Source organism: Enhydra lutris, unplaced genomic scaffold, assembly GCF_002288905.1.
Source record: "Enhydra lutris kenyoni isolate GAN:26980312 unplaced genomic scaffold, ASM228890v2 scaffoldscaffold1, whole genome shotgun sequence".
Lineage (NCBI taxonomy): Eukaryota > Metazoa > Chordata > Mammalia > Carnivora > Mustelidae > Enhydra > Enhydra lutris.
The window spans coordinates 105588556-105603039 of record NW_019154085.1 but is presented as its reverse complement, the minus strand read 5'-3'; the positions used below and the strand labels follow the sequence as shown (position 1 = coordinate 105603039).

General features: G+C 41.7%; 1 protein-coding gene across 3 annotated transcripts in view; it reads left to right on the top strand.

The window, feature by feature from the left end:
• LOC111146794 (CLIP-associating protein 1) overlaps positions 1-14484 on the top strand; it is a 264703-nt gene that overhangs the window by 200882 nt on the left and 49337 nt on the right. For all 3 annotated transcript variants that reach the window (XM_022502657.1, XM_022502594.1, XM_022502516.1), the window contains 6 exons: positions 695-939; positions 3190-3253; positions 5652-5654; positions 5799-5962; positions 10595-10673; positions 11691-11834. In XM_022502657.1, the coding sequence (XP_022358365.1) occupies positions 695-939; positions 3190-3253; positions 5652-5654; positions 5799-5962; positions 10595-10673; positions 11691-11834 (699 nt within the window). The remainder of the gene's footprint in view (positions 1-694; positions 940-3189; positions 3254-5651; positions 5655-5798; positions 5963-10594; positions 10674-11690; positions 11835-14484) is intronic.

The following is a 14484-nucleotide window of genomic DNA, read 5'->3' as shown; positions in this document are numbered from 1 at the left end:
TGTTGCTCTATTATTTATGGGTTTAACTTACAGTTTCATATTCAGGGTAAGAGAAGTGAATGAAGGGGGTCTGCAGGAAGCTTATTTGTGTTCGGACCATTTAAACATCCTTTTACTTGCACTGCTGTGTCCCTGACATTTCAGTTCCAGACTTTCTTAAGGAAGCATGAATATTCCAACAAATTTTCCCACAGACCCTGCTCAAGATAGAATGCTTTCGATTGCGAAGGGGGCCGACAGGTGTACATGCCTGCAGGGTGGCGGGGGCTGGGCCAGGTTAGTTCACATGTGCCCCCAGTAGGCGTGTGACAGGTAGCCTTGTTGTCATTTCAAAGATGAGAGTGAAGCAGGAAGGTGAGGAGCTTTCTGAAGTTCCTCAGCCAGTTGGCGGCGACAGGACTGCCACCCGAGTCAGCCTCACTGCGAAGTCCGTACACCGTCCTACAAACCACACTCTTCCCTCTCTGCTGTGGACTGCTCTGCCTGTCACTTACTCTCCCGACTGGGTGTCTGCTTTTCCGTTTTTATTTCCCTCATCTGTGAGCACAGGAAAGCGCAGTGCGTGCGTGCGTGTGTGCGTGCGTGCGTATCTTTTTACCTTTGACTCTGTTGTCGATACCATGTGCTGTGACTCTCAGTCATCTCACCTTCCCGTGTCTTCCTCCGTCACCCCCACCTTCGTTGCACCTGACAGAAGAAGCCTGTGAGGAGGAGGTACGAGCCATATGGGATGTACTCTGATGACGACGCCAACAGCGACGCCTCAAGTGTTTGCTCTGAGCGCTCGTACGGCTCCAGGAACGGTGGCATTCCCCATTATCTGCGGCAGACGGAGGACGTGGCGGAAGTTCTCAACCACTGTGCCAGTTCCAACTGGTCAGAAAGGAAAGAAGGGCTCCTAGGCCTGCAGAACTTACTGAAGAGCCAAAGAACACTGAGGTGAGGACGAGAGGCCAAGGTTGTGAGCCAAGTTTTAAGTCCCATATTACACTCAGCTGTGGTTGATGCAAAATCCCTGTCATTCCTGGAGCCCTCACAGTTCCAGGCACAGAGGCAGGCACTGTGGGTGCTAAGATAACTAAGACGTGGTCTTGGCGTTCCAGAGACTTGGAAATAGTTGGCAAATGCTCTGTTAGGTTTATAAAAACATTTGGTTACACCGCAGTTCACATTATCTGGTAGGTGTTGTTTGAGAAGTCTTGGTACAGTGTGCAAGTTAGGGAGAAAATAAAACAACTCTGCAGGTTGGTATCGCTCATTATACTTTGGAGTTGTGGGTAAAATCTTAGCAGTCTCAGCCTAAAATTTTATAACATGCATACATACGGCTTATAAATGTGTATAGTAAAGAGCTACTAAAATGGAGTACTTTTAAGTAATACCAGTGTTATTACTAGAGTTGATTAATTTGCTCTTTTCTTTGGTTCTGTATTTCACAAATTTTCTAAAATGAGCCTGTATCACACATACTAAAAAAATATGTGTTTATATCATATTTCATCAAATCTGAGGGACCGTTGACACACTGTTATTTTATATCCCTCTAAGAAGAAATGCTACTTATTAAACCATGGCAGTACTAACATGTCTTTGATTGAAGATGAATCTCAAAATTACAGAGATGTGAAAATGTGAAAAATCCAGTACGTTAGAATCCCTGAAATATGGATATTATAGTCTTTGGAGAATTTTTCTTAGATAACTTGTGAGAGTGGATCAGTTTATGGTCACAGATAGGCTCTGCACAGCCAAGTGAACCTTGACTAGTGGATAGTGGATCCCTGTGCCATAAGTGTGCCCGCCTGGTCCGTCCCACTCCATCCTGCCCTGTTCGTACCTGTTGAATGCTGATCCCCCCCCAACCCCGACCCCGCTGAGAGGTCTTGAGAAGTTTTGTTGTGTGCCTTCTGAAATGCACGTAGCTTCTGACACTCTAGTGAGCTGTTAGAAACAAAATGAGGATTAAAAAAAAAAATGACAATGGTTTGTTGAGATGATTATTCCTTAAGACTCTGCTTAATTCTGGTGATCCCAGTTTCTTGATTTTTTTAGTGTTCACTGAGTATCCATTGAATAATCTCTAGAAATCTATTGATTGGCACTGGTCTAACTAGATCTCATTATTAATAATATTAAAGGATCGGGATGCCTCGGTGGCTCGGTTGGTTAAGCATCTGCCTTTAGCTCAGGTCATGATCTCAGGGTCCTGGGATCGAGGGCTGCATCAGGCTCCCTGCTCAGCGGGAAGCCTGCTTCTCCCTCTCCGTCTGCTTGCTGCTCCCTCTGCTTGTGTGGGTGCGCTCTGTCAAATAAAATCTTAAAATAATGTTAAAGGGGGGCGCCTGGGTGGCTCAGTGGGTTAAAGCCTCTGCCCTCAGCTCAGGTCATGATCCCAGAGTCCTGGGATCGAGCCCCACATCGGGCTCTCTCCTCCGCAGGGAGACACCTTCCTCCTCTCTCTCTGCCTGCCTCTCTGCCTACTTGTGATCTCTGTCAAATAAGTGAATAAAATCTTTAAAAAAGTAAAATAAAAATAAAATAATGTTAAAGGATCATCGAACCAACTGTCTCGTCTGATTACTCAGGGGTGATTTGGGGAAGAGGTGATGACACTTACTCAAGCCTTAAAGGAAAAATGGAATGCAATAGTATAGCTTAGTAAGGGTCAGAAAGGCAAAAGGGCACTAATAGGAAATGAATGTTTGCTGGGTCTTAGCAGTTGTAGGAATGCAGCATTCCCTCCTTTAATCCTCCCTGTGGCCATTTGTTTAATACACATCTAAATACAACCGAGTAGTTTGTAGCAAAACTGATATTAAAATCCAGGTCTCTGCTGACTCCAATGCACATGATTTTCCTACACTTTATCCCATTACCGTTCACCGATGGCAGGTGGAAAACAGACCTCAAATGAGATGAGTGGTATTTAGCTCCAGGCTTTGCCACTGCCGTGTGTGTGAACTCTGGTAGTCACTCTCTGAGATTCTGTTGCCTCATTTTAAGTTGAGAGTCAAACTCTCATGGTTTTATATTTATACTTAATTTCATTGTGAATTAAATAGAATGATTCATTTGTGAAAAAAGATTCGCTACATAAAAATTAGTTCTAAAAAAGCTCTCACGAATCTCAGTGCTGACTCGTCATTAAATTCTAAGTTCATTTATTAATTTCCATTTTATTTCTTCTAGTCGAGTAGAATTGAAAAGACTGTGTGAGATCTTCACCCGAATGTTTGCTGACCCTCACAGCAAGGTGAGTCTGGGACTCGTGCCTGCCCACCTCTCCCGCTGCATGCCCACGTGAGCCGTATAATACACTACTTAAGAGTGAGAGATAATTCCCCACAGCCAAGTATAGACCTTACAGATTTAACACCAGTTTCTGCAGTAGTTTACGTTGTATCTTTTAAGAACGACTTTGTGGGAACTTCAGATGTCCTTAAAACATGGAGCAAAATAAGCTAAATAAAGTTTGTTTTAAGACATAATGGGGGAAAAAAGAGTTAATGGAAAGAATCAGATGTAGTCATATTCAGATGCTTTTGGGTAGAATAAAACAACATATTCTAATGCAGTGCCTTTTTTTTTTTAACTTAATAGAAGTGAAGAAGATAGTCAAGTATATAATTTTTTTTGTACCCCATGTAGAATTTGTCTATATAGGACAAGATAGAAAAATAGAAGCATTTATGTAATAGATTTATTGAAAAACCAGGTTAAGCTATTTCTCCAAATAGAATTTTGCTGTCCTCAAGAACTTGCTAGATGGGGCCACCTAGCTGACGTCCACAGGCCTGGGGTGCAAAGAGAGCACTGAGCCTGAGGAGGGGTCCCTGCTGGGAGGAAAACACCCCTGACTATGACCCAGACCCTTACTAGAAGTGGTGCCAAGAGATGGACCCTTTACAGAAGCGTGCTTGCAGTCTGAATTTGAAACAAATACCGTTAGTTTTGGAGGAATCCTAGTTGGATGCTTTTAGAGAAAGAAAATGGGAGGAATGAGTTTATTGGGCAAGTTTAAAGGATGGATAAAGGACAGAAACAGAAGTACAAAAATTGGGAGAACCTTTAAGTCAGTATAAACAAATCTCATGTGCTTGACAGTGCAGGATTTCACGATCTCAGACCACAGTTTTCCTAGTAAAAATGGTCTCTTGTAAGTCTTATGGGGAAAAGGAGACCTGTCATGGCCAGCCAGTTATTGTGACCTCTGTTCCTTTCCTGCCCTGTCTTTCTTATTAGAGTCATCAGACATGTTCCATCTAGTCATTCAGCACTCACTGAGTACTCGCTCTGGGCTAGGGACACAGCAAACAACACGTTACCCCTGTTCTTTGAGATGCACATAGGAGCCTGGGAGAATGAGTTGGGGGGGGGTCCCTTTTTTCTGCAGTGTGGGGGTTGGTGAGAGACTACAGTTCTCGATACTGGTCTTGAAGCATGTCTTAAAATTCCTGTGATGAACCTCACAGCAAGGTTAACATTAACACCATAAGTAGAATCCAAGAAAGGTTGAGTTCTAGGGCCACACAGATATGCAAAGTTACAATTACCATGATTTTTCTCTTAAGATAGTGTTAAAAAGCAGGAAGACTGGGGCGCCCTGGTGCCTCAGTCAGTTGAATGTCTGACTCTTGATCTTGGATTAAGTCTTGAGCACAGGGTCATGGGTTTGGGCCCTATATTGGGTCCCCCCCCCACCCAAAAGGGAAGATTTTAAGCATAAGATTCATAAGAGTTAGAGCATAAGGGATGTTAGATATGGGGCATTGATGAAATTTCTGTTACCTGTCACCTCTAGATTGCTGATTCAGAACCAGAATGTGAGGATAAAGAAGGAAATTTGTTTCCATCAGAAGGCTCTTGTACAGTGAGTTTGGAGGTCTCAGTTTAGTTAATATTTGCTAGCTGCCTTGGAGCTAAGCCAGGAATCCCATAGCAGGGGCTCATGAGTTTTTTCCTGAGCTGTCTCAAGGGAGACCCCTGGTGGTTAACAGTTGCTGTGCTACAACTGAGTAGGTGTATAATGGCTTGGTTGTCCCAGTAGAGCATGACTCATTAGCCAAGTAGGGGACACAGTGCTGCTAACCTCTCTGAAATCGGCTCGAGCATAGTCCCCTGTGGACTCTTATCTCACCTTATACAGCATTAATGATCGCACAGCAACGTGAGAATTATGTGGACTGTATCTTTTTTATTCTAAGCCATAATTTTTAATAAAGACTATAATGACTTTAATAATATCTTTTTATATTGTATTACTTTATGGTATCTGAATTGGACTACCTCAAAATCTACAATGCACAAAGTTTTTTCCCTCCATCTTGTAGCATTACTTGTTGAATGCTAGATAATGGACAGTAATAGTACGGAATTATGATGGTTAAAAAGACTTTTTAAAATTTTTTTAAGACGAAGGAAGGATGGAAGGAAGAGAGGCCTCCAGGATTAAACAGATGACTTTCAGCAAAGTTAATTTCTCTCAGTACTGAATTTTGAAGGCATATTGAGGGAGGGGAGAGTATCAGTATCAGTGTGTAGTCTTTTCTAGGTCTTTTAAGAAACTGCATGAAAATGGTTATTAATTCACTGTGGACTAACATGGAATTTGTTTTGTTGCATGGCCTGGTTTGCCGTGGAATTCACAACAGAGAGTAAGTTCTGATCCTTTTTCCTTTATCTATTTTTTTTTTTTTAATATATTTGTCTTCTCTGTATGGCCAGTCCATTTTTAATAAAGACTTTGGAGGAAATTATGAATTACACATATGAAACATTTGGTTTTCATTTGTGCCTAGGTTTTCAGTATGTTTTTGGAGACTCTTGTGGATTTTATAATAATTCATAAGGATGACTTGCAAGACTGGCTTTTTGTTCTTCTCACACAATTACTTAAGAAAATGGGAGCAGACTTACTTGGATCTGTGCAGGCAAAAGTTCAGAAGGCTCTAGATGTCACCAGGTAAGATTTTAGGGGCTAGATCGTTTTTTTCCTCCAGCTTTTGAGATATAACTCAAATATTGTCATGTATATTATATTATGTATATTATATAATGTTATATCATGAGAGATAACTCAAATATTCAGTACAACTCATATAATGCTGTGTAAGTTTGACATATATAAACCTGACGATTTGACAACGTGTGTATATTGCTAAATGATTATAACATTACTTAACACATCTTTCATCTCACATAATTGCCATTTTTCTGTTGTGGTAAGAACTTCAGATCTATTCTCTTAGCAACTAAGAGATATGAATATGGTAAGAAATATGATACAGTATTGTTAACTGAAATCACCATTCTGTACTTTACATCCCCAGAGCTTATTCATGTTGAAACTGGAAGCTTTTATCCCTTAACCAGCATCTCTCCATTTTCCCCACCCCATATGCCCTGGCAATCACCATTCTACTCTGCTTCTATGGATTTTGCTTTTGTGGGGTGGGAGGGTAGCCCAGGATTCCACGTATAAGTCAGATCATGCATTATTTGCTTTTCTCTGTTTGGCTTATTTCACTTAGCATAATGCCCTTAGGGTCCATCCATGTTGTTACAAATGGCAGCAGTTTCTTTTTTATGACCAAATAATATTTCTTGTGTTTTTTGTGTTTTTTTTTTTTAATCCATTCTTCCATTGACAGACACTTTGTTTTATATCTTGGCTTTTGTAAATAATGCTACAGTGACCATGAGGTCAGTTATCTCTTCGAGATAGTGGTTTCATTCCCTTTGGATACACACCCAAAAGTGGAGTTACTGGACCATATGATGTTTCTATTTTTAATTTTTGAGGAATCTGAACTATTTTCTGTGGTGGCTGCACCAATTGACATTCTCACCCACAGTGCAGAAGGGTTACCTTTTTACCATGCCCTCGCCAACACTTGTTCTCTCTTATCTTTTTGACAATAGCTAAGGAGGTATGAGGTGATACCTCCTTGTGGTTTTGATTGGCATTCCCTCATAGTGACGTTGAGCAGTTCATGTATTTGTTGGCCATTTGGACATCATCTTCTGGAAAATGTCTCTCCACATGGGCCAGACCATGCTGATGTTACAAGACTCTCATAGGTGTTACCCATGGTTTTGTCATCTGCTTGAATAAGTACTCTCTGACACAGTTTCAATATTCACTTAACGTATTTGTTGAAATGTTCCTGCATTACATGAGATGAAATACCCATATCCTCGTTGTGCTGGTATGGTTTTTGTGAACACTCAAGACAAATTAAAAACAAATATTATCAAGCCTTGCAAACGGATTCCCTTCTCTTTGAAAGACATTTGAGTATTTATTTACATCCTTCTGAAGACCCTAGCCCTTTTAATACTTCAACTTCTTACAAGTCACACTAGAAATTTTCTAGCACATGTGATGTCCCTTTTGTCCAGGTATACTCTCTCTTAGCATTCAGTAGCTTGGAGATTGCTAACACAGCAGTTGTAACTCTCTGGCTGTTATGAAGAAAGAGAGAAGGTCTGCAGAGACTCAGAGACGTGCAAAAAATTGTGCACAGTCATTGTTGAGTGACCTATCAGTTATCTCCACAGTTGTAGGTCCTCAACATACAAGTATTGGAGCTTAAATGACTTCAGAAGATACTTGGCTGTAAACTCTTCATTATGATTTGGTAGGAGATGGAGGGTCATGTGTCAGATCAGTGAATGTTTAAATGAGTAAAAAAATGACTCCAGAGCAGGTAATTACCATCAGTACGGGAGCCTTTGTACAACCCAGTTACTACCCACTGGGCGATGACTGCATATCATGGAATTTCCAAAATGGAAGGACCCTTCCTCATCTTATTAATGAGGGAACAGACTTGACCTGACTTGCCTGGGTCACACTTCGTGTTAGTGGCAGGCTGGGGGCCAGAATCCAGGACTGCTGGTTGTGGCTCCGTTGTCCATTCCTCTGACTGCAGGCTGCTCTGTGGGCAGGCGTCTTCCTCTTCTGTAGGACGGTGTGGATAGTCTTTGTGCTTTTTCTTTTCTCTGGCTCCCTCCGCTGCAGGAGCACACGCTCACCTGCCATCATCCCCATGCATGCATCTATTAGATGTCTGTGACTGCAAACTTGGATTTGTTCTTCCGCACTCTGATGTGAGCTGTTTGCTTTTGGTGCCTGACCCTATAGATCTGTATCATCTGTGCTGCTACAGAATTTTATTATCCAGATAGATCTCTTTTGATTTTTTACTGAACTCAGTTTAATATACTGTATTTACAGTAAGCTTTTCAAATGCCATCCCTCCCTTGGTTGAGTAAGTTTAGTGGAATTAGGGAACTTACCTACATACCAGTATATCAGTGGGTTTGTAAAGGTTCTCAGCCAGGGCGAGGCTGATCAGCTAATAACTGGGTGAAGTAGATGGGAGGGAAGGTGATGCGTGGGCCCAGTGGTACCAGACTTCTCAAGAAAGGTCAGAAATGTGGATTAAGGGCGCCTGGGTGGCTCAGTGGGTTAAGCCGCTGCCTTCGGCTCGGGTCATGATCTCAGGGTCCTGGGATCGAGTCCCGCATCGGGCTCTCTGCTCAGCGGGGAGCCTGCTTCCCTTCCTCTCTCTCTGCCTGCCTCTCTGCCTACTTGTGATCTCTGTCTGTCAAATAAATAAATAAAATCTTTTAAAAAAAATTCTTTAAAAAAAAAAAAAAAAAGAAATGTGGATTAATGGGGCACCTGGGTGGCTCAGTTGGTTAAGTGACTGCCTTCAGGTCAGGTCATAGTCCCGGAGTTCCAGGATCAAGTCCCCACATCAGGCTCCCCGCTCCATGGGTAGTCTGCATCTCCCTCTGACCTTCTCCCCTCTCATGCCCTCTCTCTTTCTCAAATAAATAAAATCTTTAAAAAAAAAAATGTGCATTAAGGCAACACATTTGAGGTTTTTTGTTTTGTTTTTTAATGACACTCTGAAAGCCATATAAAATATTTGTGAGCCAGACTTGGCCTAAAGGTCACTTCCTTAATGTAGATGAATTTATGAATGGCAAAACCATTCAGAGTTTTAGGGATGGCAGGACTGTTAAGATTCTACTCCTAAACTTTGGTGATTAAGGAAAACTTTCTTATTATTTTCCTGGATGCCTCTTCCCTTTAAGAATCCTCTTCTGGGGGGCGCCTGGGTGGCTCAGTGGGTTAAAGCCTCTGCCTTCTGCCCGGGTCATGATCCCAGAGTCCTGGGATCGAGCCCTGCATCCAGCTCCCTACTGGGCAGGGAACCTGCTTCCTCCTCTCTCTCTGCCTGCTTGTGATCTCCGTCTGTCAAATAAATAAATAAAATCTTAAAAAAAAAAAAAAAAAGAATCCTCTTCTGGGTAGATTCTGTCTAAGTCTCTAGAACACCTTCATCATTCCCATTTCCCCAGCAGCTGAGATGCCTAGCTGTTTAAGCATATTTAGGATCAGTCCGTGAGTACCGGGGCGGGGGGGCGGGGGGGTGGCGTGGGTGGGGTAGGGGTCTCCATGCTGGCTGTGAGGGGTTCCTGAGGTAATAGGCTTGATTGGGATCTGCCAGTTCCTTTTCCTTTGGCCGTGCCTAACCATGGGCGCATTTCCTGATGAAACACACCAGTTTATACTTCAGTGGATTCTCCATTCTCCCCTTGCTGCAGAAAAAAAGAGAGGCGTTTTGTGTGTGCTTTGTCAGCCTTGTATCCTTAATTTATAGGCAGTATGAGTCAGAGAGTCCAAAGAAAGCAGTGCATTCACTCAGCCCCCATTGTAATAGAAGTTTGCTTTATACAGTCTTTCCTGTTAGTGTGGAAGATGTATCTGCATTTTCCCACATAAACACCATTTCTGCACTTTTTTTTTTTTTTCCATTTCTGCACTTTTAAACTAATACTAATAATTGCAGTACTTGAAGGGAGAGAGCACAGACTTTCACGAGCCAGGAGCCCTCAGGGTTCTCAGTTGTGTCGAAGATGCGAAGCGGCTACCAGAAGTGAGCTTAGGAACAGGCCAGAAGTGGAGCACGAGAGGGGCTTCCGCAGGCCCTGGCTTCCGCATACGTATTGTAGCTGGATGGGGAGTTCGTTCCCCTGCTGGGTCTCCCACAGGCACTCCGCTGTGGGGACCCCACAGAACAGAGACCATAAGCAGTTGCCCAGTGGGACCAAGGAGGACAGTGTGATGAGCCTTAGCAAGGCCAGCGGTAAGGTGCTCACTCAGGATGCAGATCCAGATTTGGGGATTGGAGGTGGTTATCACGAAGCAATATTCAGAAAGGTGGCCAGAGAGAAGACGAGTAGATCCCTTAGAGGGCAGGTAGGAATCTTTTCCTTAGTTTATTGCTTGGCCTTAATTTTCAAAATAGCATAACTCAAAGTGAGCATAGTGTGTGTCTGGGGACTTTCAGCAAGAGTTTTCTTTTTCTGAATTTTCCATATAATGTGTATTACTGTAGTATTTCTATAAAATGAAAAGTACAGTTAGTAAACTTAGTCAACTAAGGTCAAGCTTGCTTTTATATAAATTAGACTCATCTCTAATGGTATATTTTCATTTCTGATGCGGTTTTGCATTACTTTTTGTAATAGATCTTTCTTTAAAACTGAGCACTTTTTTTTCTTCTCTTAAACCTAGGGACTCCTTTCCATTTGATCAACAGTTTAACATTTTGATGAGATTTATTGTGGATCAAACTCAAACTCCTAACCTCAAGGTTGGTAACTATTTGTGATTACAGTTCAACCTCTAGAAGTCAAATTTGCTTAAAATGTACTTTTTTGTTTTTGACTCCTATTTGGCTGTTACAAATAAATCTGTCATGAGCATCCTTGTACAACTATTTGGGAATGTGTTTCCATTTCTCTTGGTTGAGTACCTAGGAATAAAGTTGTTGGGTTATTGGGTAGGGACATGTTTAACTTTATTTTAAACTGTGAAAATGGTTGTACCATATTATATTCCTACCAGCAGTATAATCGGAGCACCAGCTGTTCCACATCCTACCAACATTTGGGTATTACTACTGTTTTTCACAGTATTTAAACTAGAAATCTCTGATGTGTTGAAATAAGGTATCTTACTAGAATGTTTTCAATATTAACATCCTAACACATGAAAATTAATTGTTACATATTTTGGGAAATCATCACTGTAACGAGACTGAATTTGAGGGAGGGTTTGTCTTGGTTTGAATGAGATCACGTAAATCATCTGTTCTTTAATCATTAACTTTTGTGGGGGTTTTAGGATAGGCCCAGTGAATGATAACCCTCTTCTCCAAAGGTACAAACCCATTGAAGCATCAGTGGAGAAGTTAGGGCAGAGTATCAGCTTGATCGCTGAAAATGCTCCCTTGTAAGACATGGCCCAGGATGTGTAAAACACAAAGCTAAATACTTCCCAGTCATTGGCAGAGCTGGAAATCCCACAGCCTGCCCGTGGGGGCTCATGCCTTGCAGGTGTCTTGCCGTATAGGGGAGGAGCAGAGCGTGCCTTTAGTCTAAAACTGAAGAGGATTGACCTGTACAGCACTCGCCCTTTTCGCAAACTTACCTGTCAATCATTTCATGCTTTCATCCCTGGTGGACACTGCTCCCTGGGGGAACATAAATCCAGGAGAAAGGAGGTGTCCCCTCAAGAGTATTTATTTTCTTTGATCAAAATTCAGTTCGGAATTCTATTCAAAGGTTCATAAAGTATGCTTAATGTTTGTAATTATTGGATCTTTCAGGTCAAAGTTGCAATCCTGAAGTACATTGAGTCCCTCGCTCGGCAGATGGATCCAACAGATTTTGTAAACTCTAGTGAGACGAGGCTTGCTGTTTCTAGAATTATAACTTGGACGACAGAACCAAAGAGTTCAGACGTGAGAAAGGTATGTCCAAGAGAGCGCAAAGTGCAGCTTTAAATACAGACTGTTCTTAGGCATGTGTTAGGAAAAGAAATGTACCTAGAAGCTTGCAAACCACCCCACATACTTACACAGGAATCCTTTCTCACTTCTTTTCTGTGAAAACCAGACTTTGTTCTTGCTCTTATCTCCTCTCTCCAGTTCCACCTCCTCCCAGGCTTCTGACATCAAAATGAAAATCAGAAATCCTGTATGATGGGTTCATGCTTTCCGTAGACATCAATTTTGTCCTTTTCATATGTGAAAGCACTTGTAGTTCAGTGTCTCATAAGGCCATTGGTTTTCCATACATCAGTTTCAAGACGTGGACTTTGAGGACAGACTTGAAAAATCTAAGGCTGACTGGTCTCACAGCAAAATGTGGCTGAAAGTTCGCTAGGATATGAATTCCTGAGTTTAAAAAGAACAAACAACTTGGGATTATATACCACTTTTGGAACACCCTGTCTTTGACATGGGAGGGGCTGAATGAATGAGGAGGTAGAATTCAGATTTTTGGAGCCCCCTGGACACCAAAGTGTTGTTTTGTTTGATTTGTTTTATCAGGAGAAGAGAAGTATTGGCTACTTTCTTCAGAAGTGACACATTGAAGGGTGTACAGTGAAGTAATGTCATAGTACACAGGGACATATAATAGTACACAGAGTACCATTTCTTTTACTAGGTAGTACTCACCTCAGAACCCTTACAGAGATTAATTATTACATGTGAAACATTTTGTCAATTCCTGACAAGTTGTCAGCACACCCCAAGTGTAAGTTCCTGTGTCTGTTTCTCTTCCTCTCTGCCTGTCCATGTCCTTCTGTGCTTGAGTTGCACATGCAGCCATCATTCTTTTATTTTATTTGGAAACTGAGTAGCCTTTGTAAAGTACTCTTTAAAAGCCAGCTTCCTCAGTTCTGCTTTCATACTGAAAGTACTTGACTTTGGTTCTATGCGTATAATCACGAGCCTTGCTTTGTTTCTTCTGTGCCATACTCCTTCCATAGTTCGCCTGATCAGTGGAGTCCTTTGGCCTTGAGCAGAGTTGATTATGTGGACCACATGGGTCCAGGCAGGGAAAAAGGAAAGGAGGATTCCAAGCAACAGCTAGCAGGAGTGGTGTTTTTCCAAATGCAGATAACACTTATCTCCTCCTTTAATGGAATCCAAAGACAACAGAAGAATTCTCTGAAAGGTTTCTTTGGAAGGGTCACAGGTCATGTAAGTCCTATGTCCACTGTATATTAATAAACAAAGTTGTCCAAGGTCAAAGGAAATCTTATTCAAGCACTCATTCAGAATTATCCTCAAAAGAGCATTTCACTGGCAACCTTTAATTTAGCCATTAAGCCAGTGTTGGATTAGGGAGGAACAGTAGGAGGTGGTTGAATGATTTGGTTGGTATATAAGTCACAAACAGATACTTCTGTTGTAATTTTCACAATCACAGGATAGGCCAATAAATACAAAAGCCTTCAGGACAGCTTTCTATCTTTAGTCATAACACATAAGTGTGTGTGTGTGTATGCGTGTGTCTATGCATGTTCCTTTTGTAACTGAATGTTACTTAAATATTCCCTCCTGCAGCGCTGAAACATACTCTAGACTTACACATTACCATGATTAGGGCCTTTTGGGAGCAGCTCACTTGCTTCATAATGTCCATTTTCTCAGGACATGCATATTAGAAATTTGAACTAGAATTTATTTTCCTAACTTTTCTAAACAGGCTGATAGAGGAACTTTTTTCCTTGAGTTACTTAGCATTGGACTCCAATACACTCAACTTATTTTAATACTAGTTTAAGTCAGATATGGTTAAGATACTAAATTTATTGCCAGAAATCACATGGTTCATTTATTGTTTGATCTTCAACACTTAACTTCAGTCATTTTGGACCGTATAGTGCTACTTCATAAAGCCTGGTCTCCATTGGTACTCCACGTCTGTTGCCTGCTCTTACTTCTTCCCTTTTCCCAGTTTGAGGACTGCTTAACACCTCACCTTCAGACTGAGTTCAAACCCAGGTTCTGGGACAGTAATCCTCTTCAGAAAATTTGGACAGATTTATTATATCAATAGTTCTCAGGCCTGGCCGCAGTTGAAATCAACCTCAATTCCTGGGCTCTCCCTCAGGTGTTTTGACTTAATTGATATAAAATATGGACGGTGTTTTGGGTCTTACCCAAAACACTTGGCTGATTTTTAAGGCACAGAGTTGAGAATCCATTGTTTGAGACGACTGCCCTGGGGTTGAACTTCAAGACCTACAGACTGTCAGTGTCGTGTGACCCGGTTACCACTAACTCTCTTGGTTCCAGCCTACATGTTTAGGATCTTCACGCCTAGGTCTGGACTTGCTGCTCCCAGTGCCTTCCCCACCTTCCTGTTTCACTCACCCTCTATACTCACTCTGCACCGAGCATAATGCCGTTGGGACGGAGTAGACACTTAATAAATATTTTCAATGAATTAATGAATGAGAAATGTCCAAAGAGAAATGATCTTATTTTAAGTAACACATTGAAGCCGTCATTTTCAAAACCACAGTGTTGGAAGCCCCTGTTTTGACCTCTGGTATTAGTCTTCTTTCGGAAACCAAATCAACACAGACATAGTAGCTTGAAACTA